Source organism: Saimiri boliviensis, chromosome 9 (assembly GCF_048565385.1).
Source record: "Saimiri boliviensis isolate mSaiBol1 chromosome 9, mSaiBol1.pri, whole genome shotgun sequence".
In the NCBI taxonomy this organism is placed as follows: Eukaryota; Metazoa; Chordata; class Mammalia; order Primates; family Cebidae; genus Saimiri; species Saimiri boliviensis.
In genome coordinates this window covers 62,393,631-62,421,239 of record NC_133457.1, presented here as the reverse complement: position 1 = coordinate 62,421,239, position 27,609 = coordinate 62,393,631, and the positions used below count along the sequence as shown (strand labels likewise).

Below are 27,609 nucleotides of genomic sequence, written 5' to 3'. Positions count from 1 at the left end.
GAGATTTACAGACTAACGGTATGACCTGGGAGAGAATATAGAATGAAAAGAGCAAGAGATCAATCAAGCTTGAAAGCTTTGGTTATATTAAAATTTAAAAGACTAATAGGGAAAAATGTGCTTATGAAGGATTCTGAAGGAGAGAGATCAGAGAATAAAGTAGAAAACCAGGAGACACTAGGATTGGGGAAAGCTAAGAGATGGGAGTTTTAAGAAGGAATGTGTGTTTAGTGATATCGGAAGTCCAGAAAGGACAGACGAGTTATGAATAGAAAAATTCTATTGGGTTTGATAGTTAGAGGTCATTAGTGACTTTTGCAATGAGCAATTTCCGTAAGGTGATGTGAGCAGAAGCCAGATTGCAGTCGTTTGAAGAGAGTGAGAAATGAGGAGGGAGGTGTGAGAAAACTTAGCTGTAAAGAGAAGACAGGGTAGAATTGGACCAGGGTGAAATTTTTCCCTTGTCTTTTAAAGATCAGAGAGACTTTGAACCTAGTTAAGATGAGGAGAGTGAACCAACAGAGGTAGAGAGCGAAGATGAGGAAGAGAGATCAGATAGTTGGAACAAAGTTCTAGGGAGGACATCATAAAATGGAGGGTGTGTATGTGTGTGAATGTGTGTTGCGGGGGCTTGGGAGGGTTTGACTTTCAACAACAGCAGAGATAGGTCTTCCAGTAGAACCACAGGGAAAGTAAGAAAGAAGGGTAAGACTGGGAAGTCTGTTAGTGGCTTTGGGGGTGTGGCAGGAATGCCTTCTTCAGACCTTAAAATGTCTTGTCATGAAAACGTTGGCACAGGAGTGGAAGTACTAAAAGTATCAGATTTGGAATCATGAAAAAAGTGCTGAACTGGTAAGATCTTGCAGAGAAACCTTTTCCATTGATAATTCAGATCATTTACATTATGTATCTTGGAAGTACCTTCCTGTTTTTCGTGTTGTTTTTTAAATAGGCTGCACATTTTTACTGTGACACAGTGTTGATTGGTACCCATTTTGTTTTTAAAAACCTTGTACAGTTCATTGTGCAGTAATCTCTTCTTCATGTGGTTTCACTTTCTGAGGTTTCAATTACTTACGTTCAACCACAATTTGAAAATATTAAATGGAAAATTTCAGAAATAATTTGTTTTTGTTTAAATTGTGTGCTGTTCTGAGTAGCATGATGAAATCTTGCATCGTCCTGTGCATGAATCATCCCTTTGTCTAGTGTATCTACACTATATGCTACCTGCCAAATAGTCTCACAGGAGCTGGCTCTGTTAATCAGGTTGACTGTCATGGTATCATATTGTTGTGTTTGAGTAATCTTTATTTTATTTAATAATGACTCCAAAGAGCAAGAGGATTCTGGCAATTTGGATATGCCAAAGAGAAGCCATAAAATTCTGCCTTTAAGTGAAAAGCTGAAAGTTCTAAGTAAGGAAAAAAAATTGTGTTCTGAGGTTGCTAAGATCTGTGGCAAGAATGCATCTTCTGTTCTAATTGTGAGGAAAGAAAAAGAAATACGTACTAGTTTTCCTGCTGCATCTCAGACTGCAAAAGTTATAGCCACTGTGTGATAAGTATAGTTATGATGGAAAAGACTAGGTTTCTGAGTGGAAGACATGAACAGAAACATGCTCTGATTTATGACAGTGGGATAGGGCTTGGTACCATCTGCAGTTTCAGGCATCTATTAGGAGGAGGGCTTGGAACTGATTGCCCTTGGATAAGGAGGAACTACTGTATACTTACATGTATGTACAGAGTACATACATCCTGAAGAAATACACTTATTTGTGGTTCATTATATACAGTACTTAAATATACATACCCTTCCCCTCTTTCCAGATAGTAGTCTCAAGTGAGATTCAATTTATGGATTATATTTTAGGGAAACAGTACTGTCTAACCCATCGAATAGGTTCCTTCTTAACTTGTAGACCCATTGGATGTATGGAAAATTTAGAATACGATTGATTGGCGGTGCATAGTCTCTGATTTGGAATGCCACCATGAGCCACAGCAAGTTTATTTTAGCCTGTTCCCCTCTGTCTATTTAACTGAAGCAGTAACAAAATCCAAATTTAAAATTCAGAAAATTTAAGAATGCTTTGAGTATTGGACATCACAGAATATAGCTAATCACATTTTACTTCGAGACATTTTTACCTCACTTTTTCCTTGGTGTTTCAGGTAAATTAGTTCAACAATGGAAATAGTAAGGATGGGGGTAGCCTGGCAACAAAATAAAAAAATGTTGTCTCTGCTTTTTAGTTCTTTTGTATGTATATACCCATAAATGGAATTATTGGATCAAATGGTAATTCTGTGTTTTATCCAACTTTATTTTGTTTTGTTTGTTTTTTGAGACACAGAGTTTCACTCTGTTGCCCAGGCTGGAGCGCAATGGTGTGATCTCAGCTCACTGTAACCTCCACCTCCTGGGTTCAAGTGATTCTTGTGCCTCAGCCTCCTGAATAGCTGGGATTACAGGCGTGCATCACCACGCTCAGCTATTTTTTTCCATTTTTAGTAGAGACAGAGTTTTGCCATGTTGATTTGGTTGGTTTTTTTTTTTTTTTTTTTTTTGAGACAGAGTGTCGCTCTTGTTACCCAGGCTGGAGTGCAATGGCACCATCTCGGCTCACTGCAACCTCCGCCTCCTGGGTTCAGGCAATTCTCCTGCCTCAGCCTCCTGAGTAGCTGGGATTACAGGCACACGCCATCATGCCCAGCTAATTTTTTTGTATTTTTAGTAGAGACGGGGTTTCACCACATTGACCAGGATGGTCTCGATCTCTCGATCTCGTGATCCACCCGCCTCGGCCTCCCAAAGTGCTGGGATTACAGGCTTGAGCCACCGCGCCCGGCCAGACTTGGTTGGTCTTGAACTCCTGGCCTCAGGTGATTCACCCTCGTTGGCTTCTCAAAGTGCTGGATTACTTTGAATTTAGTTAAATCTTGGTTGTCCTTTATTGTTATATCCCATTTATTTTGTATGTATGAGGTGTATATTAAAATTAATCTATAGCAGCTCTTTCATCTGATTGTATTCCGAGGTGAAAATGGTAGTGTTAACTACCTCGAAGTATGTTTTATGTACCCATAATTGTCTATTCAAAAATAATTTTAAAATATATCACAATAAATTGTAGAGCATATATTTCATCTACTATGTTGGAATCAGTGTTGGCTCCTTGCTACTGTTGCTTATCCATGTTGTTTCAAGCATCTAGTAACAATGTATAGAAAGAACCAGATAAAGTAGTTTTAAATCCTGTTTATTTCTTTTAAAACCTGTGGTTTTAGTGGCCTCTCTTTAACACAATCTCCAAGGGAGGTTAACATATAACTCTAGTTGGCTAAGTAACAGAGGGAGGGGTGTTTGTGTCTCTGAAGCCCACGTTCATTCTGTTCCCTTCCTTTTTATAGTTAAAAATCTTATTAAAGAATATATTTTAATTATCTCTAAGTTGGGTTTTATGAAGGAAGTCTCATTTTAGTATAGATTGTACAGAATTGGCTACAGACAAATCTTAGAAGGATAAAAATCATTCAACTACCATATAGAAACCAGACAGAAGATTTCTAAGCTATTTCCTTATTTCCTTGATACTGTGACCTATGGCCTACAATTCTTTTTTTTTTTTTTTTTTTTTTTTTGAGACAGAGTTTTACTCTTGTTGCCCAAGCTGGAGTGCAGTGGCATGATCTTGACTCACTGCAACCTCTACCTCCCAGGTTCAAGCGATTCTCCTGCCTCAACCTCCCTAGTAGCTGGGACAAAAGTCATGTGCCACCACGCCTGGCTGATTTTGTAATTTTAGTAGAGACAGGGTTTCTCCATGTTGGTCAGGCTGGTCTCGAACTCCTGGCCTCAGATAATCCGCCTGCTTCAGCCTTTCAAAGTGCTGGGATTACAGGTTTGAGCCACTATGCCCGACCTTCATTAATTTTTTTAGTAGACATTGAGGCACAAAAGTTGTGGGGTGAGGGAAGCATGGAATTTTAATACAACATAATAAAGCCACAATAGAGCCGTGGGTATAGAGCCTTACTTTATGAAAGAGGAAAAGGAGGAAATCTTCACGGATGATGATATTTTACTGGGTAAGAGAAGGGAGAACAGCTGCTGCCATATAGTTTGTGAAGAGAACGCAGTAGAATCCAGGAGTGGAGAGAGATGGGATGCATCCAGTACATGCGAACCAAGTAGAGTAGTCCCCTCTTATTTATGGGAGATACATTCCAAGCCCTCCAGCAGATTCCTGAAACTGCGGATAGTATCAAACCTGATTGCCATCAATCAGAACACGATTCTGTTCATGTTTTCCACCTATAAATGTAATGCCTTCTCCATCGTAGCTGTCATGCACTGTGACTGTAGCTTTTGTAGTTTGAGGTGCAGCAGTAAAATTAGCACAAATTTCTTTTTCTTTCTTCACAATTTCATGGATAGATTTGTTCTTACCATAGATCTTAGCAACCTCAGTGCATGATTCCTTTTTCTTTCTATCAAGTTTAAAACATTCACCTTTTCACTTAAAGGAAGCACTTTATGGCTTCTCCTTGGCATACCTAATTGGCAGAATCACTCTTGCTCTTCAGGGCCATTATTAATTAAGGTGAGGATTACTTCAACACAATCACTGTGATTTGATAACTGAGATAGTTATCAAACAGGTGGGTCGCATAGACAGCATAGATGTGCTGGACAAAGGGATGATTTATGTGCTGAGAGACTTTATCATACTCTTCAGAATGGCGTGCAATTAAAACATGAATTGTTTATTTCTCGAATTTTTCACTTAATATTTTTGTACTTTAGTTAACCATGGGAAGCTGAAACCACAGATAAGCGGGGGACTACTGGACTAGCAAGTAAGATGGGGACCTGATTATGAGGAGTCCTATTTCTGTTTTGCCTCTCTTCTTTTTTCTGTTTTTCCCTTTGTGCTGTTCTGTGGAATTTTTGCTTTAACCATAAGTAATAAGGAGCTGACAGAGGATTTTACACAGTGGGATGGCATGATCAGAAATACGTTTTGAAAGTCTAATTTCTCTATCATATAACCATGTAGAAGATGAATTATGAGGCAGATTCTGGAAGTAAGTAGATGGATTTGGAGGTAATTGCAGCAATGCAAGCAAGAGATGAAAAATTCCTATGGTATGAGTCCATTTATATGAAGTGTCCAGAACAGGCAAATGCATAGACACAGAAAGTAAATTAGTGGTTGCCAGGAGCTGAGAAGAAGCACTAATGGATACCAGGTTTCATTTTGGGCTATGAGAATGTTCTGGAATTGGTCATAATCATTATACATACTGTCATTATACATACTGTGAATATACTAAAAACCACGGAATTGTATACTTTTATTTATTTTTGAGACAGGGTCTCACTCTGTTATCCAGGCTGGAGTGCAGTGGCGCAATCTTGGCTCAGTGCAGCCTCCACCTTCCAGATTCAAGCAATTTTCCTGTCTCAGCCACCTGAGTAGCTGGGATTACAAGTATGCACCACCATGCCTGGCTAGTTTTTGTATTTTTAGTAGAGGTAGGGTTTCATCATGTTGCCTAGGCTGGTCTCAAACTCTTGGCCTCATGTAATCCTCCTGCCTTGGCCTCTCAAAGTCCTGGGATTACAGGCAAAAGCCACTGCACCCAGTTGGAATTGTATACGTTTATTTATTTATTTATTTATTTATTTATTTATTTATTTATTTAAGATAGGATTTCACCATGATGGCCAGGCTGGTCATGAACTCCTGACCTCAGGTGATCCACCCACCTCGGCCTCCCAAAGTGCTAGGATTACAGGTGAGAGCCACCGCGCCTGGCCTTGTGTGTGTTTAAATAGTGAATTTGATGATATGTGAGTTCTGTCTTAATTTTAAAACAGGGAGAGGTGGGGAGTGGGGAGATGAAGAGTTCCCGAAATGAGCAGGAGCAGTGAGATAAAGAAAGCTGAGATGGGTTTGATAGAGACTCAGTGGTAGAGAATTATCAGTACTTGGAGAGTGATTATTGGCAGTCTCCAAAAAGAAAGAAAGGTTGGCTCTGAAGATTCTAGTTACATGATTGAATTAATGGTGGAGAAAGTGCTGGAAAAAGAGCAAGTTTGGAGAGGCATATAACTGTGTGAAATGTGTTGAGAGTGTAATCAAGAAGTTAAAGGTAAAAACTCAAATTTGAGGAGATACTTAGGAATTCAAGAAAGAAATGACTTTAGAAGAGCTGATTGAAGCAATCAATCAAACTTGCTGAAAGATAATATCTTGTCATCCCCATCTCCTTTGCAAGTGCCGTTTGTTCTTTATTTTCAAATCTGATGTACAGGTTGTTTTTCTTGTGTAAAGCTGAGTTTTGTATTACTTTTCAGGCAGAGGCAAGGCTGGCAGCAAAACGGGCTGCCCGGGCAGAAGCAAGAGATATACGCATGAGAGAACTGGAACGGCAACAGAAAGAGGTAATTTGAGGGAATAACCCTAATTTCGTGCTTGTTTCCCCCAGAATCAGTACATGACTAGGTTATTCTGATGTGAATCTCATGTCCTTTGAAACACTGAGAATAGTATAAACGGATATGTGCATTTTATCAAGCCATTCTGTGCCAGCAAATTAAATGTGATATTTGTTTAAGTAGTAACAACAAACACATATATAGCTGTTATTATGTACATTGTTATAAGTTATTAGTATTATGAGTGCTTTTTTATATTAGTGAAGGTAACTTTCATGATGACAAAGTGTAGCATAGCTCTAATTGTCCTAAAATTTGGATGAATTATGATATCTATATAGTAAAACACTATAAAGTCATCCAGACTTACAGTTTTAAAGCATATTTAATGATGGAGGAAAATATTTAAGAATATGGAACAAAAAGCAAACCAAAACAATACAACTGGTAGGACTCCAATTTTATATTACAAAAACCAGTATCCCTATATAGCATCAAAAACTACTAGAAAGAAGTGATTATTAATACTTTGGTTTGTCTGTGGTGGAATTATTGTTGGTTTTACCTTCTTTCTATGCTTTTCTATAATTTACAAACTTTCAATATGCTTTTATCATCAGAAGGAAAGCAGAAAAAAAAAATTTTAAGAATAGGTATATGGGGCTGGGCACGGTGGCTCATGCCTGTAATCCCAGCACTTTGGGAGGCTGAGGCGGACGGATCACCTGAGGTTGGGAGTTTAAGACCAGCCTGACCAACATGGAGAAATGCCATCTCTACTAAAAACACAAAATTAGCTGGATGTGGTGGTACATGCCTGTAATTCCAGCTACTCAGGAGGCTGAGGCAGGAGAATGGTTTGAAACCCGGAGGTGGAGGTTGTGGTGATCCGAGATTGTACCATTGCACTCCAGCCTGTTACAAGAGCGAAACTCTGTCTGGGGGTGGTGGGGGAGAAGAAAAGGTATGGTAATTGGGCTGATTAAAAGGAAATAAATATGCTTTCACTTTTCTGACAATGACTTGGCCCTAAAATTTCCATAATATTTTTGATGTTGTAGTAGTATGAAGGGGCAAAACCCAGTGGGACAGTATTAAACATTTTCTTTTTTTTTTTTTAAGGTGGAGTTTCGCTCTTGTTACCCAGGCTGGAGTGCAATGGCGCGATCTCGGCTCACCACAACCTCCGCCTCCTGGGTTCAGGCAATTCTCCTGCCTCAGCCTACTGAGTAGCTGGGATTACAGGCACATGCCACCATGCCCAGCTAATTTTTTGTATTTTTAGTAGAGACGAGGTTTCACCATGTTGACCAGGATGGTCTCGATCTCTTGACCTCGTGATCCACCCGTCTCGGCCTCCCAAAGTGCTGGGATTACAGGTGTGAGCCACCGCGCCCTGCCTAAACATTTTCTTTTAATTTTGGTGCTGAATTTTCTGTGAGCAGGTTAAAAAGCAATGTAAATATTTTATATTGTCATAGCTCAAGTAAAACAGTAACAGTTGACATGTTGCTAATTTTCTTTTAACCTAGTGTATAGTTTCAAATATGGAATGCAGTTCTTGGAGTGAATTGGAAGTGTTACAATTCATTGTCTTTTCACTCCTAAAATTATACTAAATATAATAGTAAATGGATGAGCTGAGGTGGGAGTATCACTTGAGCTTGGGAGTTTGAAGTTGTAGTGAGCTATGATGGCACCACTACACTCTACCCTGGGCAACTAAGTGAGATCCTGTCTTCAAAAAAATACATATAAATAAATAACATGAGTGAGACAGTTATTAAATATAAGTTCTATTCACAATTCTCTAAAATACAGGGAACCATGCATCTGTTATTATTGAACATATTTAGCTTACTAATTTTCTGTATTTTGACTGTGTAACTTTGAGTCAGCTATCATTGCTCTTTAGGGAAAATGTGTATGATTAAGGCTTTTGAAGAATGCATTATGATGGAAACTGTTTGGTTTATGAAACTTTTGCATTTCTAGTACTCTCATCATTCCTTTGATCGGAAATGGGGACAGATTCAGAAGTGGCTGGTAGGCCAGCATTGCCTGTCCTGCATGTTGTGATCAGTTGCTGAAATAATGCAGTCTTGAAGTAAAACGTTAACTAATAGTTTGCAAAGTAAACTTATCCTTGTCTCTCTGGCTGCTTTATTGTGAGCACATAAGCAGAAGTTGGTGTGTAATAGTTACAATACAAAATATAAATGGCTAATATTTATAGTAAAATAAATGATGCATACACACACAATCCAATCCACAATAGGATTGTTAGTTACTGGAATGAAGGAAATTTTTCTGTATTTACAATTTCCTCTAATTATAATACCCTTTTTGGGTGGGAGTGTGCTGTTGGGACATGAATAGGGAATGAAAAGGTAGGAAGCTTAGAAACGAATTCAACTTTGAGCACATGCTATATACCAGCACTGTGCTAGTGCTTTTTACATAGGTTTTCATTTCATATTGTAGGACAGGTATTACTATCTCAATTTTATAGATATGTTTATAAAGAACTGATGAAGTAAATAACTTGCATAGTCCTTTGCAGAACCAGTATTTGAAGGTGTGAGAGAGCACCACACCTGCCAACGTGTTGGAGGGTGAAAGGACCAGGAAGAAAAGGACCCACGTCCTGCTGGGCCTCCCATTATGTTAGTTTAGTCAACTGTCCATGAACCTAATGATTCTGTTTTTAAACTGAGAATCTGTCTTAATCAGTGGTGTATCTGAAAGAGTAAATGCATGTCTAAAAGAGTAAATACAGTTTTTGAAGTTTCCTAATTTGAAACCGAAGGAATGACTTTAGCCTTAATAAATACCATTTGTTGACAGATAAGATGGCCAGGTATAGTCATGGGACTGTGGTTTTCTTTTAATAAAACCATTCATTCTTCCTTCAGATGAACTTTTAAAAACAAAGAGTGTATTTCATTTTCATTAAATGTATCAAAGCATCATTTTGAACAAATTAAGGTATCATAGTATTTGTTCATTCTTTAGCTCTTTAGTACTAATAAGGACTTTTGTGATAATGATGATGTCTTATTTTCCTCATTGTGGAATAGAGGGATACAGCTTGTAACTGGCACCTAAGAACACAGTTTGCTGTCATCTTTTCTAGTTGTCTACTGGTATAATTTATTCAAGAGAAACCAATTGGCAATATAAATAGTACCCCAGAAATACCTGGGAAATGAAGCTTTTTATTCTTCCAGAGAAGGAAGAATCTCTGAGTAAAAACCAGAATACTTTGCCATTTTCTTTCTTTTTTTTTTCTTATTGTAATTAGTGGAAATGTAGCCAGTGTAGGATATTAACTTTACGATTCAGTTGTCTGGTGAGTAAGAATGTCTAAATGCTGGTCCCAGCTTTGTGATCTTAAAGATTCTTACTTAATTCTTCTGTGCTGCAGCTTTCTTAACTGCACAATGAAGGGATCAGACTAGACGATCTCTGAGGACTCTTCTAGTTCTTAAAAATGGAGTTGCAGCTGTGCACAATGGTTCATGCCTGCAGTCCCAGCACTTTGGGAGGCCAAGGTGGATGGATCACGAGGTCAGATCAAGACCATCCTGGTGAACATGGTGAAACCCTGTCTCTACTAAAAATACAAAAAAATGCCGGGCGCGGTGGCTCAAGCCTGTAATCCCAGCACTTTGGGAGGCCGAGGCGGGTGGATCACAAGGTCAATAGATCGAGACCATCCTGGTCAACATGGTGAAACCCCGTCTCTACTAAAAATACAAAAAATTAGCTGGGCATGGTGGCACGTGCCTGTAATCCCAGCTACTCAGGAGGCTGAGGCAGGAGAATTGCCTGAACCCAGGAGGCGGAGGTTGCAGTGAGCCGAGATCACGCCATTGCACTCCAGCCTGGGTAACAAGAGCGAAACTCCGTCTCAAAAAAAAAAAAAAAAAAAATTAGCTCTGCATGGTGACACATGCCTGTAGTCCCAGCTACTCGAGAGGCTGAGGCAGGAGAATTGCTTGAACCCAGAAGGTGGAGATTGCAGTGAGCCGAGGTTACACCACTGCACTACAGCCTGGGCAACAGAGCGAGACTCTGTTTAAAAAAAAAAAAAAAAAAATAGAGTTGCTACCAGGGTCATTTATACAAGAGTTTCCTTCTGTTTCCCTCATGTTTGCCACTATGCAAAAGTATTCAAGGTAGAAGTAATTAAAAACAACCCAAATATTTTGCCTTTCTTTATAAGAGTGGTCCTACTTGGCAGGCTCTTAGTAAAATACGTGTTTTGAATGTTTTTGGTGTAATTAAAATTTACCTTGAGCTTGCCTTACTGTTTTACCTAAATATATTTGTCAAGTAGGTTTACAGAAGTGCTATCAGGTATGGTAACCACTTGTAGGTAATTAAATTTAAATTGACTAAAATTAAGTAGAATTTAAAATTTGGTTTCTCAGTTGCATTTCAAGTGCTCAATAGCTCAGTAGCCACATGTGGCTAGTGGCTACTACATTAGTACAAATGTAGAATGTTTCCATGGTCACGGAACGTTCTATTGAACAGTGCTTATTTAAGGTATAGTTTATGTATTATGCTATATAGCTTACTATATATGCGATAGTAAATATCTATGGTTATTCTTTGTCTAAATTAACTGACCCATATGAAGGTTTATATTTTATTCTGTAGTTTTCTGAAGTCTTTTTTGGCCAGTTTTTGAAATGGAGCTAAAAAGAAAAGCTGTTTATATATAGAGGTATTTCATATCAATACTTAATAAGGTATTTTAATTTATAATTTTTTATTACTGTAAGGAGCATAATTGAAAGTACGAATTAATCTGTCTTTGCTGCATCTTTAATGGGATGTGCTCTTTAGATGAGGTTTTTGAAAATGCTCTTGTGGCCGGGTGCAGTGGGTCACACCTGTAATCCCAGCGCTTTGGGAAGCTGAGACGGGTGGATCACCTGAGGTCAGGAGTTCGAGACCAGCCTGGCCAACATGGTGAAGCCCTATCACTGCTAAAAATAAAAAATTAGCCGGGTGTGGTGGCACGCAACTATAGTCCCAGCACTTGGAGGCTGAGGCAGAAGAATTGCTTGAACTTTGGAGGCTGAGACAGAAGAATTACTTGAACTCGGGAGTCAGAGGTTGAAGTGAGCCAAGATAGCGCCACTGCATTCCAGCCTGGGTGACAGAGTGAAACTCTGTTTCAAAAAAAAAAAAAGAAAAGAAAATGCTCTTGTGTGATAGATGGAATGAGAAAAAGGCTAGAATAAAGGGAAGATTAGATATTAAACCATATATTTGCCCTAGTACCCCAAATAATATTGAAAGGAGCATGTTGAGTTAACTCATCTTTATAATAAAGGTTTTTTAAACTAACCAAACTGAGTAACCTGCACCTGATTTAATAAGCTGTACCCACCCTGCTAGGCTAACACACATGCCCTCAAAACTTTTGTGGTATCACTTGATAAAGAAAGGGAAGAAATTTTCTTGGCTTCTTGCAGACTACATATGTCTATTGCATAACAAAAAATGTAAGAGGCTGAGGCCGGCCAATCCCTTGAGGTCAGGAGTTCGAAACCAGCCTGGCCAACATGGCAGCACCCTATCTCTGCTAAAAAATACAAAAATTAGCTGGGTGTGATGGTAAGTGCCTGTGGTCCCAGCTACTCAGAAGGCTGAAGCACAAGAATCGCTTGAAACTGGGAGGCTGAGGTTGGAATGAGCCGAGATCATGCCACTGCACTGCAGCCTGGGTGACAGAGTGAGACTCTCATAAAAACGATGACAACAACAAAAGATGTAAATCAGTGATGAATTCCTGAAGATCAGAATACATGATTAGAAACTGAATCATAGTAGTGCTTGTAAACAGACTTCAGAACAGATTTGGTCAAGGACATCAGTCACTGCAGATGTCAACCAGGGAGTTTTGAGGCACTGATTTGTTTTACAAAATACAGCATTGATAAGCTATGAACCCAGTTGGTCAGTAAGGTTTAGATTTTCAGTCAGTGCAAATTACTTAATACTTTGTACTTGGAAATGTTGAAATATGAGAAATTCCTTACTGATTCAGATGATTAGGTTCTAGGGACTAGCCATTTTTATTTAACATGACTCAGGCCTTAATACTCCATTGCTAATAGCTAAATGTGGAAAAGTTTAGAATTACATTTAATTTAGTTAATTGTTAGGCTGCAGTCATTTTTAAAAAATAATCTGCTTATGGCATTACTTGAGATAACTTAACCAACTCTAAAGTATTTATGTAATTATTTCTAAGCGTACATAGTTTTTCATATTAACACACAGGCTCTGTTTCACTTAGTTCTTTCCTAGTTACAATGGTGAAAGAAAAAAAAAATCTTTACAGTAAGTGCATAGTTATAACCCAAGTATTTTTAGAACCATATACTGTCTTCTTAAAAAACATCAGTGAAAATGTAAACACTTCTTCCTGCCTGCATAAACCGATGATCACAATAAAAAAAATAGATTAAGGTCTTTTTTTAATGCTGAACTCAGGTTCTCTTTGTTAAGTATACTTGCATATTTTTATCTTGGTATATTAAACTCTCTTGGTCTTATACAGACCATTCCAATTGGTCTGACATACATACTGCTGATAAAATAAGAACATTGCCAAGATTATTTCTACTTTCTTTCCAACTAGAGAATGTGGCTGCCCCAAAGATAAGTTGTCCAAACCCGTCTGCTCTCAGGAGTTGTTGCTATGCTGTTAACTGACTGCTCTTTGCTCAGTTCTGACAAAGTTCAGTGATTAATTCTCCATGTACTTTCTCCTTTCCCAGGAAGATTCGGAAAGGGCCAGGTATTCCCACCGGTCCAGTTACCATCGTCCTTATCTGGTTTGTAATAACCTATAAACTTGCGTCTAATACTTTTCTTCATTAGCTTAATGCAGTCATTCACAAACTTTTACTGTGTTTATTTGTATTTTTATCAGGGAGTTGAGGATGCATTGTCCTTTCGAAGTCTTGGCAGTCACAGGGTTGGTATTTTAACTTGTCTAAACAATACAAAGCTTACGTGTGAGCTTTCTTCAATACTGTTGCCTAAGCAATCTGACAGTATTAATGTATTTCTTTGCCTTTTTAAAAAAAAGTATAAAATATTGGCAAAGACCTTTCATTGGAAAATGATGCTTTCTTTCAAATTATTATCATAAGTAAATTAGCTCTAAAATCATGAATATTTTACTCTATTAACATGGGATCTAGTCTCTTTTTCTGTAGAGGGACCTTTGATTTTGAAAATGTATCACAAAATAATTAAGATTGATCTTGTAGAATAACATTTGTTTGGTTCTAAGTTCATGCTTTTCCTACTTTCATATCTTAGAAAATGACAATATATTAAATGAGAAATAGTTTTGGGGCTTGGATGATTAATTATAATTATGTGGAAAATTTGAACAACTGATTTGAAAAATTCTCTGAATATGTACATGCTTTGACATTTTGATTAACATTTTATAGAATGTCCCAGGTTTTTTTGCATGGATTGTTATAAGTCAGGAGAAAGGAGAAGTTGCTCCTTAAAAACCCTCATATTATGTCAAGACCCTAAGTTCTCTCTTAAAGAAGTATACTTTAAACCTTAAAGCAGTACTTTTAATTTGCACATTGATAATACTGTATGTATATATTTTTTCCATTTTGTTTAAAAAATTTTTTTTAATTTCAGTAGCTTTTAGTGTACAAGTGCATTTTGGTAATGATACTGTATGTACACCTCCATGTAGTTTTTTTAATCACTAAAATGTTCTTTCATGTTAAGGTCTATATTTGTTTTTCCCTACTGTAATTTTCTTTCTACCTTGTATAAATGATAAAAATAGACTCTAAAAAACTGAGTATGCTTTGGCGTGCTTGTTATTGACATGTTTATATTCATAAATAAGTTCTCCAGGCTGGTTATTTTTCTTCAATGTAATATATTATCTTTTTAGAAAACTAGTTATTAAATCAGGAATATTTTAATTATGAAACTTTAGATTTTAAGAATATTAACAGATATTTACAGAAATCTAAGATAATTGGCAGCCTAGAAATGATTTTAGAGGAAAATAATTTTAATAGTGAATCCATTATACTTTTCCCTGGAGATATAGTACTTTGGTTTTTTTCTCTTTAAGTATTTTGAAAAGGCTGGGTGCGGTGGCTCATGCCTAAAATCCCAGCACTTTGAGAGGCTGAGGTGGGCAGATCACCTGAGATCCAGAGTTCTAGACCAACCTGGCTAACATGGCAAAACCTCCATATCTACTGAGAAGTACAAAAAAAGTAGCTGGGCGTAGTAGCTCACGCCTGTAATTTCAGCTACTCGGGAGGCTGAGGCATGAGAATTGCTTGTACCTGGGAGGCAGAGGTTACAGTGAGCCAAGATCATGGCACTGCACTCCAGTGAGACTGTCTCAAAATAAAAAATAAAATAAAATAAATATTTTGTAAAGAATCATAGGGAGTCAGTCGATAAGAGCTTTAAAGTTGAGTCTCAAAGGTTATGAAAATAATCCCTTCTTGTATTTAATTTATGGCTTTTTCCTTTGCTTTTCATTATAATGTTCATAGTGTGTATTTTCACACCGTTGTTATCAAGCTGGTTATTTGTACATTTGTATGTGACCTTAGGGAAACTTGATTAGATACTTGTTTAACTTAAGGGTAAAACCAACAAAATTGAACATTTGGGGGCCTTTAAAACAAATAATGCAAACAAAAAAGCAATCTGTGGTTAAACTGATAATAACTGTTTACCCAGAATGTATATAAACTAATCAGGTTGATTTTATTTTTATGGCATTTGTATCATTAAACAAATTTAAGATACAACTCCAGTATTTAATTTTATTATGTTAATTTCAAAAACTTATTACTATGAGATAGAATAAAACTCCCAGTATTTAAAAAAGTCAATGTGTAAATGTAAAAATTATTAAGAGTTTTACCTCCTAGAGGAGATTCTTGTACATTACTGTCTGTGAGTGTACATCTAACACAGTTTAAATGTTTAGACTTCCCTGGAAACAAGTCTGAAAGCTCCCTACTAACATCATTTAAAAGAAATATAATTGAGATAAAACTTTTTCTCTTTTACCTAAATAATATTGAGAGTTCTAAGTTTTCACCAGATATTTGCTTTTAAAGTAACTTCTTCTTTAAGCTGAAAATGCTAGACAACTTTTGTCCTCTGTGGAAATAAATGTGATGGCCTAAAACCCTGATCTAAATTTCCTTATGATTTGCTATATAATTTTGGAGTTATGCATATCTCAGCCAGTTATTTTTAAAAACTTAAGACCTACTAAGAGGTCTAATACTTTTTGAACATAGTATTTGATGTGTGAACATTAGCATTACCTGAATGTGAGGTGAATATAGTGGTCTTATGCTGCATTCTTAGGACTTTTGATTTCTCCTTTTGTCCAATTAACTTTCATATACGATGTTGTTGAAAGGTGGCTTACCAGAAGCTATCTGGGCTGGAAATGTTGGTGTCAGTGCTATAGGCATTATGTATAAAAATAAAAACAGCAAAGATAGTTCAAGAGTGTGATTGGTAGGATTGGGGAGGGAGGATTAAAACAAAGTTATAAATTTAGAATTGAAACATCCTATGTCTATTAGTTTTGTATAATGATTAGATTATTAATAGTGCAGAACATGAGTAGCTGCTTGGTCACTGCTTTATACATTGAAATATGAGAAGACAATAAGGTAGAGATCCAAAATTAGAAAATGAAGTGATCTTGGCCAGGCACAGTGGCTCATGCTTTCATCCCAGCACTTTGGGAGGCTGATGCGGCAGAATCACCTAGGAGTTTGAGATCAGCCTGGGCAGTGTAGTGAGACCTTGTCTCTACTAAACATAAATAAATTAAAAATAAATAAATAAATAGCTAGGTGTGGTGTTGCATGTCTGTGGTCCCAGCTAGTTGGGAGGCTGAGGTGGGAGGATTGCTTGAGCTGCCCAGGAGGTAGAGACTGTGGTGAGCCTTGATTGTGCCACAGCATAAAAATGAAGAAAAAGTGATCTCGATTGAATCAGAGCAGTGGGGATACATCACCTTTTCTCACTGGTGATTGTTTTTACTATTGCATGTATTTAATTATTGTTTATATACCAGTGGCCTTGGTATAATTTTAATGAATTTAATATTTAAAAATACGTACAGTTTTGTGTTTTATCATTTACTGTTGCACTGTTTAATTCCATTGAAGAACCCATCGAAGGATGTAACTGGGACACTTTGGAGCAGAGCCAGTATACCCAAAAGGAAAGATCCCATGGTGTGTAGCCCAGGAAAACATGTGGTATTAGTACTGTGTATTCACTTTTGACTTTCAGTATCCTGAATATTTGAGTAATAGGTACATTCTAATAGAAATTGACACTTGCTGAACTTTGCTTGCTATATGTACTTTCTTTCTAATTTGTTTCCTAAAGAAAACTTTCAGGCAAGTTTGACAGTTAAAAAAAATTTATTTAAAAGATTAAAATAGGCCGGGCGCGGTGGCTCAAGCTTGTAATCCCAGCACTTTGGGAGGCCGAGGCGGGTGGATCATGAGGTCGAGAGATCGAGACCATCCTGGTCAACATGGTGAAACCCCGTCTCTACTAAAAATACAAAAAATTAGCTGGGCGTGGTGGCACGTGCCTGTAATCCCAGCTACTCGGGAGGCTGAGGCAGGAGAATTGCCTGAACCCAGGAGGCGGAGGTTGCGGTGAGCCGAGATCGCGCCATTGCACTCCAGCCTGGGTAACAAGAGCGAAACTCCGTCTCAAAAAAAAAAAAAAAAAAAAGATTAAAATAGCAAACTTGGAATTTTTTTTAACTCTTTAAGTTAAAAAAATTCTTTTTCTTTATGGTTATGGCACCAAAAATTTGGAGATGAGCCCTTACTATTTTCAATTTTACTTCCTTTGATGATTCTTTTTTTTTTTTTTTTTTAACAATATAAATGCCAACTTATACTTACTGGGTGATTCTTTTTGTTTGCCCATTGTTGTAGTAGCAGTTGGTATGTCCAAATTATTGATTTCCCTACCTGATATATTCAACTTTTTTTTTTTAAGCCAGCCAAATTCTGCATTATATTTTGGAAAAGGAAAATTAAAACAGGTTAATTTCAGTTTAGCTTATTAAATCCTATGCCTGTTTAAAATGCCACTGGTGCTACAGAGAAGTTGATGAGAGAGTAGACAGCTACTCTTTTTATGAATTTACCTGATTTGGAGGATGGAATAGCTTATCTGCTAGAATATGTGACTTGAGTAATACTGTGTTTTGTTCATGGAAGTTTTTTTTTTTTTTTTTTTTTTAAACAAAAGGCTTAGACATTTCGTTAATTTAGAAATTTTTATAGAGGAGGAACTTTATTTTTGGGGAAGTGTCACTCTATGGTAAATGACATTTTATCACTACACAGTTTAACAAGTGCATGCTATCATGCATTTTAGAAAATTTTGTAACAAGGTTTTGTTACACATGCAATAATATTTTTTATTGCTTGTATTTTCTCTCAGTTTCAGGATAATACAAGAAAAGCAAGCAGGTACAGATATTTTGCTCCAATAAAATTGGTATTTATTACAATAACATTTTCTTTTTCTTTTTTTTTTTTTTTGAGACGGAGTTTCGCTCTTGTTAACCCAGGCTGGAGTGCAATGGCACGATCTCGGCTCACCGCAACCTCCACCTCCTGGGTTCAGGCAATTCTCCTGCCTCAGCCTCCTGAGTAGCTGGGATTACAGGCACACGCCACCATGCCCAGCTAATTTTTTGTATTTTTAGTAGAGACGGGGTTTCACCATGTTGACCAGGCTGGTCTCGATCTCTTGACCTCGTGATCCACCCGCCTCGGCCTCCCAAAGTGCTGGGATTACAGGCTTGAGCCACCGCGCCCGGCCTACAATAACATTTTCAATGAATTTATGCCAGAGGTAAAATGGTACCACTTAGTCCTATACTTAAGAAATTTATTTTTTGAGGTTTCTGCAGTGTCTTTCGTAAATGACCATTTAATTAGGCATGAAAGGAAGGACTTTATTCTGACTAAACTATTTCAATGTCTTGTTAGAACTAGATTATATAATTTGATTTTCTAATATGTTTTAAGCTTTTTAAAAATTGTGATCTCTGCAACAAGAAATACATTTTACACCATAAATCAGTATGCACATGAATATTCATGCATGTGGATTTGTACATATATATAAGTATAGAGAATACATTATTGAAACAAGTTTCATAAAATAATATTTGCGCTTACTTGACACACACCCTCTAATATTTGCTCTTCTAGTTTAGTTTTTAAAATGCTGGTTGAGGGCAGGTCACAGTGGCTCATGCTTGTAATACCAGCACTTTGGAAGGCTGTTGTGGGAGGATTGCTTGAGCCCAGGAGTTTGAGACCAACCTGGGCAACATCACGAGACCCCATCTCCTAAAATTTAAAAAAAAAAAAAATTAGCTGGGTATGGTGGCATGTGCCTGTAGTTCCAGCTACTTTGGAGGCTCAGGTGGGAGTTTGATGTTGCAGTGAGCTAAGATAAAGCCACTGCACTCCAGCCTGGGCAAAAGAGAGAGACCCTGTCTCAAAAAAAAGCTGGTTTTAACCTACTAAGTTGATTTTATAAACTGCTGATGAGTTCCAATCTATCCTTAGGAAAACGTTACTTTAAATTGGGTTTTTGAATAGTATTCCTTAAAATTTTAAATTTTAGTGTAAGGGTTAGAAAAGAAAGATGTTTTTTTCCAAACAATTAGTATTTAACCTACCTGAGGAACTTGCTCATTGCTTTTATTTGTTTTATATATTGACTTTCTGGGTAGATAGCTTAAAAAATATAAACTGGAACCAGGCACAGTGGCTCATGCCTGTAATCTCAGCACTTTGGGAGGCCAAGGCAGGTGGATCATGAGGTCAAGAGATCGAGACCATCCTGGCCCACACGGTGAAACCCCGTCTCTACTAAAAATACAAAAATTAGCTGGGTATGGTGGCACACGCCTGTAATCCCAGGTACTTGGGAGGCTGAGGAAGGAGAATTGCTTGAACCCGGGAGGCGGAGGTTGCAGTGAGCCGAGATTGTGCCATTTCACTCCATCCTGGGGGACAGAGCAAGATTCCGTCTCAAAAAAAAATAATAACAAATTTTTTTTTTTTTTTGAGGAAGGACATTTTTAGGTGTTTGTCCACAAGCAGATCCAAAGGAATGCTCCCCATCTTGGTGCTGCATTTGTTCTTTTGTAAGCTTGACTGTGCTAGTTATGTGCACTTGCCTCATTGCCTACTCATCCTTTGCTTTTGCCATTTTTCAAACAATAGGAAATGATGTTAAAAGTGATGATAATTTTCTTAAAAAGCATTTTTGACTTTTGAATGCTTAATTCTTGTATTTAAATGCTCCCTTAGGATGTTTTGTGCTATAGTGTACTGAGATTAATTCATATCACTATTACTGATTATGAATTTTGTTATTTAAAAGAAAAATATGTAGTTTTGAATATACATATAGTTTAGCAATACTTTATACTAGGAAAGAGTAGGAGGAAGAATATTTTTTAATTCAACTGGATTAGCTTTCATGTTTAATAATTTTTTCTTTATAATAGTGTTGGATTTTTAATAACCTCAAATGTTACTTCTTCTCTTCTTTATATTTCTGAATTTGGAAACAAACCAACTTTCATGTTTTGCTGAAACCCAGTGTGATATGTTCAAGGATAGATCATCAAGACTTTCATCATTAGTATGTACTGCATGACCTTGTGTTACATGTGGAGTTTTACTTTATAAACATCTGTTGATGCTAATTATAGAATATGACTAACTTTCATGGCTTCGTTATGAACTTTTGGGGAAAATGTGTGACTAAGAAAGCAAAAAAACTAATGTTTTGTAGTTGTGGCATGAATAGTAATTTTTCAGAATCAGATACAAGTTATTCTTCTCTATTGAGGACTAGGATTGGTAGTAATATCTTTCTTTTTTTTTTTTAAATTTTAGAGATGGGGTCCCTCTCTGTCAGCCAGGCTGGAGTGCAGTGATACAATCATAGCTTACTGACTGCAGCCTTGAACTCCTGGGGTCCTCCCACCTCAGCTTTCTGAGTAGCAAGTACTATAAATATGTGCCACCATGCCCAGCTAATTGTTATATTTTTTGTAGAGATGGGGTTTTGCTATGCTGCCCGGGCTGGTCTCAAACTTTTGGTCTCAAGTGATCCTCCCACCTTGGCCTCCCAAAGTGCTGGAATTACATGTGTGAACCACCATGCCCAGCTAGTAGTAGTAAATCTCTTCTTATGATGAGCCATTCACCTAATACATACTCGTTGTCATTCTAACACTGTTAGAAACAGGTTTTCATGTTGAGCACAAGTCCAAACTGTTTTATGTCACATGTCACAAGCTAGCAGGTGTAAAGTTGCTAGGTAGAAAACATCCATAGTGTTAGAGGACACCTGTGACATCAGTTTTGTTCAAACATTCTGGTTTGATTTGGTTAGTTTGTTTGGTATGTCATTAATCAAGGAGGTTAAGTTATAGCTTGTTTTTCTTGGGTTAATATTTTATCAATAGGTTGCCTGAGTTTCTAAATTATGTAGACATCTCTTAATATGTTCAGAGTAATATATAAATAGATGCATAATAAAAAAAGAAAAATTAGTTTTTAATCATTGATTAAGGATATAGCTCTATATATGTGAGATGGTTTGCCTAGAGCAGTCTGTTGCCTTTGGCTGTTGATAGGTAGGGTACGTCTAGCCTCACCCTCTTATTTCAGGCAAGTAGTACGCACCTAGATTAGATTTCTTATCTGCCAACTTACCTTATTTAGTAATCTTCCTGGCCTTAATTTCCCTGTATGCACTTGGCTCTGTACTCCTAGGAAAAGTTAGGTATTGAGACAATCCTGTCTTCAAAGGACCCTTTTATAAGGTGACCATTTATGGTATGCTGGGCAATCCATACCATGTTGGTTACTTTCCTCCTGAGCATTACATACTGTGGGCTTACTAATTCGGGGTAAGAGTACTCTCTGGGACAATGCAATGTCATGTTCTTTGTTCTCTGAGTCCTGTTTTAATTGTTTCAAAGGATTGCTTTTTAACCTTTAGGTAAGGAAGACTATAGGAGGAAGTGAATTATCTTGTTACCCATACCATTATAAAGAAGATAGAGGGGGTCCAGGAATGATGGCTCATGCCTATAATCCCAGCATTTTGGGAGGTTGAGGCAGGAGGATCACTTGAGATGTCTCTACTTGATTCCCACCCCAAATTAGCTGGGTGTTGTGGTACAAGCCTGTGTGCCTACCTACTCAGGAGTCTGTGGCAGGAGTCCAGGAGTTCTAGGCTGCAGTGAGCCACCATTGTGTCACTGTATCCCAGTCTGAGTGACAGAGCCAGACCCTGTTTCTACTGAAAAATTAAAAAAAAAAAAAATGTCAGAAGGACACAAGTGTGGTGTGAAGCTCTTCCACAAATATCCTGCCTGGCTCTAAGTCATAATCAAGTTTTCTTTAGCTGCCCAGACACACAGATGCTTGGCACAGAGGGAGGTGATGGAGGAATGCAGATGTGTAGACAGGCCAGGTAGCCTAGCTAGTAAAGTGCAGTGAATCGTTTACTAACCTTTGGGAAATAAATTGCATGTAAACTGTTGTATTTCTTATGGAGACCTTTGTGTTTTTTTCAAGATGAATTTTATTAAATTATTTTCGTAACTTCACTATGCAGTCATTAAAGTTAACTTGAAACATTTACTTCCAGAATCATTCTCATAGTCACTCTCATGGAATGAAGAAGAGGTCTTCTGGTTCTCATAAAGACCCACTGGTTAGTTCTGTTGTGTCTCATGTCACAGTTCTTGGAGTACTATTAGGAAACTTAAGAATCATGATTGCTTTGGTGTGCTACTAAGGCATTGCTGAAGCTTGATAATCTGCTGAAACATGATGTATCAGAAATTTTAAAATAATTTTGCTTTCATTTGCAAGTTTTAATCTCAAGTTAACATATGCAAACCCCTGCAGCCAGAGTTAGTAATATATCACAAGAAGCTCATTAACAAGTATTTTCATTTATGAATTGTCCTTTGGAATATACCTCAAGAATAGGTTTAGTGAGATTTTCATCTTTATTTTAGAATTCACATTGATTTAGTTGTGGTATTATGGGCAGTAACTAAACTCACAAATAGGTTTCATTCTAAAAGTTTGTGTTTTGGGAACTTGAAATGCATTTTCTGGTTTTTGCAGTAAATATGTAATGGCAAAGTGCCCATGCTAGCTTGCTGAAAACTTGTTAAACTATAATGTAATTAAATTGCACAATTAATATACTCTCTATTTTAGCCCACCTTGCTAAGAACATTTCTTTTTTCTTTTTCTTTCTTTCTTTCTTTCTTTTTTTTTTTTTTTTTGAGACAAAGTCTCGCTCTGTCTCTTAGGCTGGAGTGCATGGCGAGATCTGGGCTCAGTGCAACCTTCACCTCCCAGGTTCAAGTGATTCTCCTGCCTCAGCCTCCCAAGTAGCTGGGATTACAGGCGTGTGCCACCATGCCTGGCTAATTTTTGTATTTTTGTAGAGACAGGATTTCGCCATGTTGTCCAGATGATCCACCTGCCTCAGCCGCCCAAAGTGCTGGGATTACAGGCATGAGCCATAGTGTCCGGCCACTAAACAAATCTCTGTGAGGAAAATAATGTCTCCACATTGCTCACATGGTACATTAGGAACACCCATTTTCTATTAGGCTGCAACAATAAAGGAAGTACAGTCTCAACTCTTTGCTAATTTAGGGTTCCCATGGGTTGGGTTGAGAGAGGATTGGAAGGCTTTGGTTGGTACAAGGGAGGAGAGAAGGGAGAATGTAATGGGGAGGACATTAATGAGAGGCCCTGAAAGGTAGGATCTTGGAATCTCTAGGTCAGGCGTCCCCAAACTTTTTACACAGGAGGCCAGTTCACTGTCCCTCAGACCGTTGGAGGGCCGCCACATACTGTGCTCCTCTCACTGACCACCAATGAAAGAGGTGTCCCTTCCTGAAGTGTGGCGGGGGGCCAGATAAATGGCTTCAGGGGGCCGCATGCGGCCTGCGGGGCCATAGTTTGGGTATGTCTGCTCTAGGGAAAGGTGAGCCTTAGTGCCTAGTTGAGCATGTAAGTGGGGAGTGAGAAGTGGTGTGGGACAGCAGGACCAGGAATGGTAGGGGTGGGGTGGGACTAGGGGCATCCTCAACTTCAATGTCAACACTGGTGGAGTCTTTTAGTCAGAGATTGCCTAAATTTGCTTAACCTTGAGCAAAAAAAGATGGCTAGAAAAGTTGGGAAGGGAATTTTATAGATGGTTTTCTCTCCCTCAGTTAACTGTAATGTATACTATTATTGCTTATTATGTGCGTTGTATTGAAAATGAACCTGCCATAGGTGTTTTAGATCAAACCAAATTTAGTATACTCTCTCTCTATTTTTATTTTTATTTTTATTTTTATTTTTTGAGATGGAGTCTTCGCTCTGCTGCCCAGGCTGGAGTGCAGTGGCGCCATCTCGGCTCAATGCAATCTCCGCCTCCTGGGTTCAAGCAATTCTCCTGCCTCAGCTTCCCGAGTATCTGGGACTACAGGTGCCAGCCACCATGCCCAGCTAATTTTTGTATTTTTAGTGGAGACAGGATTTCACCATCTTGGCCAGGATGGTCTCGATCTCTTGACCTCATGATCCACCCGCCTTGGCCTCTCAAAGTGCTGGGATTACAGATATGAGCCACCGTGCCCAGCCTGTACTCTCTCTTTCTTTTTGGTAATTTAATTTGTCAGTTTATTTTGACAAGGAATGGGCCTAGGAAATGTTTGGAACCAAATACAAAGCTCTTTAATCCCTTCTGTGGCTTTAAAGATGGATTATAAAACTGGTAATTATTCAGTTGTCCAGGAGTGTTCAAGGACGTTCTCAAGTATGACCTGAGAATAAATTGTTTCCCTTCCGTTTTGTCTGAGGATTTATTGTCTTGTTTTTAAATTTAAAAAGTGATGTGTTTGTTTGAAAACAAATTGTAATACCAGTGTTTTTTGAGGGGCTTGAAATAATTATTACTTTGACTTAATGTGATCCAATGATTTTAAAACATTATTTTGGAGAAGAAGGGATTTGGCAATATCAGATTTTGTCTTTGTGTGTTCACTTTGTGTGTTGTTAGGTTGTTAACATTTAACCTGAGAAAAATATATATAATTTTGCTTTTTGCAGAGTGGCCTCTACTTTGACCAGAGAAACTATAGCAGTCTTAGACATAGCAAACCCACCTCTGCCTACTACACTCGGGTTTGTCCAAAGTCTTTTTTGGCTTTATGTGTTTGATTTACTTTTAACGTATTTCTAATCTCCCCATTTTACATTTTGACTAGCTGTAACTAATCTGTAAATGGCTATGTATATACTAGTTTTTGGTAAACGAATTTATATAGTCTGTGAGAGTCTCTTTAAACAGTGGGAACTATTGAATCACCATCTTTATAAATCAGTGTCATTAAAATTGTTTTTAATGAAAATGTTTAAATGTACAAAAAACATTCAAAGAATTATATCGTGAACATCACATACCTATCATTTAGATTATACAATTCATTATATTTCTTTTATCATGTAACTATCTATTTGTCCCTCTAACCATCAATTCATCTTAGTTTTTGATACATTTCAAAGTAAGTTGCAAGCATCAGTTTACTTCAGAGTGGGTATACCCTCTTAAAAAAGCTTACATATAAAAATGTAAACTACATATGGGATGTGAGGAATATAATTTTGTAATGTTAGAATCTCTTGGTTTTTTTTAAAGGCATTTAACATATCATGCATGTAAGACACATTAAATGTATGGCACACAATACATTTAAAATAATGTTTAAAAAACCTGCACACAGAATTTTTTTTTTTTTTTTTTTTTTTTTTTTTTTTTTGAGACGGAGTTTCACCCTTGTTACCCAGGCTGGAGTGCAATGGTGCGATCTCGGCTCACTGCAACCTCCGCCTCCTGGGGTCAGGCAATTCTCCTGCCTCAGCCTTCTGAGTAGCTGGGATTACAGGCACGTGCCACCATGCCCAGCTAATTTTTTGCACTTTTTAGTAGAGACGGGGTTTCACCATGTTGACCAGAATGGTCTCGATCTCTCGACCTCGTGATCCACCCGCCTCGGCCTCCCAAAGTGCTGGGATTACAGGCTTGAGCCACCGCGCCCGGCGCGGCACAATTTAAATACTCTTACTTTCTTCCTGATTGGGTTTGGTGAAAAAGAACTTGAAAAGTATGTTCTCAGATGACATCAGGAAAAGGAAGATTTTTTTTTTTTTTTTTTTTGAGACGGAGTTTCGCTCTTGTTACCCAGGCTGGAGTGCAATGGCGCGATCTCGGCTCACCGCAACCTCCGCCTCCTGGGCTCAGGCAATTCTCCTGCCTCAGCCTCCTAAGTAGCTGGGATTACAGGCACACGCCACCATGCCCAGCTAATTTTTTGCACCTTTAGTAGAGACGGGGTTTCACCATGTTGACCAGGATGGTCTCGATCTCTCGACCTCGTGATCCACCCGCCTCGGCCTCCCAAAGTGCTGGGATTACAGGCTTGAGCCACCGCGCCCGGCCAGGAAAAGGAAGATTTAATTCCTTTAAAAACATGCTGTGCCTTTTTAGTGCATGGCCTCATTGACTAGTACAATCTATCTCATTCAGCTAAAGCCCTTTGTCCATAATTTGTTTTGAAGAACAGTTTTTCTAATCAATTTGGAAAAAAGTGTTTGTTGTGATAACTTGGAGCTTATTTATCTCGTTCTCCAAAAATCAGTCTAAGCCAATTAGGAGTCGGTCATAAAATCGCTGAAAATATCCTAGGAGCTGGGTGAGTGGGATGTGGCCACTGTTTGCCACACTCCCAGTGCCACAGCTCTCTTTTCCTCAGTGTTTTCTTACTTGCCATTCTATATCCTAACAATAATGCTCCAAGACCACCATGTAGGACATAAATATGTTTATAATTTATAGAAAACTATTCCAACTGTTTTTCTTTCTTATCTCTTAAAATTGATATTCAAAACAATTGCTAATGACTTAAGATTTTCTTCTTGTGTTTTCTTAACTACCTTAAGCACTCAGGAATTGCTAATGAATTATGGAGTATAAAATCATAAACTTAAGTCCTCTGCCTTCATGATGGTGAGACCAGTTCATCTTTGCTTTTGTTTTTGCTTATTTATTTTGTTTTTGTCTCTTAGCAGTCTTCTTCCCTGTACAGTGACCCTCTGGCAACATCTAAGAGTGACAGGGTTAGTACTTTCTGAGGAATGTTCTGCCTTCAGAGCTACCAGTTGCTTTTCTTCGGGTTTAATAATGCACTTTTTTCATAGGCCTCTCCTGCAAATTCTGGTCTGCTGAGAAGTGCCAGTCTGGTTTGTGTTTTCTTCTTCCAGTGTGTGCACTGCTGGTGGGGTAACTGTCATGGTGCTAACTCTATGGCTTGACAGCGTATCTCCAAAATAGTTAAGGACGCATGACTTTAATGTCATGTATTGCAGAATGTGCTGCCTATGCTTAAAATATAAAACTTGAGGGTATTAAAAATGAGCATATTCCCTTTACAGAGGGCTAATGGTAGCCCTTGCTTAGAATCAGTTTTTTGTAGAGAAGATAGATTTGCTTGAGTCTCACCACACTCACGTACTTCTGTGAGATGGCTGTTTACAGAAAGGATGCTGTTTTTCTTTGAGACACTTATGATCTTGGCCTCTGATACTAGGTTCTAATAAAGCAAGCTGACTAGAAAAGTAAAAGCAATAGCTCCGTGTAATGTGTGAGCTGGGAATTTTGTTGCTTTCAAGCTGTCGTTTGTTGTGTTGTGGCCTGTTCTAGTGGACTGCGATCCTGGTGTTTTATAACTTAATTTTATTGTTGCAGTGGGCTTAAATGCTCTTTGTACCTCAGTTTCCTTTTCTGCTCTATTTCCTTTTTTGAGAAAATAAATTTATACATGTTAATTCTCCCAGTTTCATAACACAGTGGTGAAAGAAAATACTGTAACCAGGGGTGTTTTTTAAAAAATGAAGTGTAAAGTTGATAGCAATTTATGCACATATAAATGAGTATTAC

The 27,609-nt window shown here is 37.9% G+C and overlaps 1 protein-coding gene across 28 annotated transcripts in view; it reads left to right on the top strand.

Moving 5' to 3' along the window:
• LRRFIP2 (LRR binding FLII interacting protein 2) overlaps window positions 1–27,609 on the top strand; it is a 137,130-nt gene that overhangs the window by 46,278 nt on the left and 63,243 nt on the right. For 13 of the 28 annotated variants that reach the window (XM_039461897.2, XM_074406021.1, XM_074406018.1 and 10 more), the window contains 10 exons: window positions 6,370–6,456; window positions 8,446–8,496; window positions 13,254–13,310; window positions 13,409–13,453; window positions 16,686–16,754; window positions 20,179–20,220; window positions 22,246–22,311; window positions 24,723–24,797; window positions 26,739–26,789; window positions 26,871–26,912. In XM_039461897.2, coding sequence (XP_039317831.2) covers window positions 6,370–6,456; window positions 8,446–8,496; window positions 13,254–13,310; window positions 13,409–13,453; window positions 16,686–16,754; window positions 20,179–20,220; window positions 22,246–22,311; window positions 24,723–24,797; window positions 26,739–26,789; window positions 26,871–26,912 — 585 coding nt within the window. The remainder of the gene's footprint in view (window positions 1–6,369; window positions 6,457–8,445; window positions 8,497–13,253; window positions 13,311–13,408; window positions 13,454–16,685; window positions 16,755–20,178; window positions 20,221–22,245; window positions 22,312–24,722; window positions 24,798–26,738; window positions 26,790–26,870; window positions 26,913–27,609) is intronic. The other 15 variants (XM_039461912.2, XM_039461910.2, XM_039461907.2 and 12 more) reach the window with 8 other exon arrangements.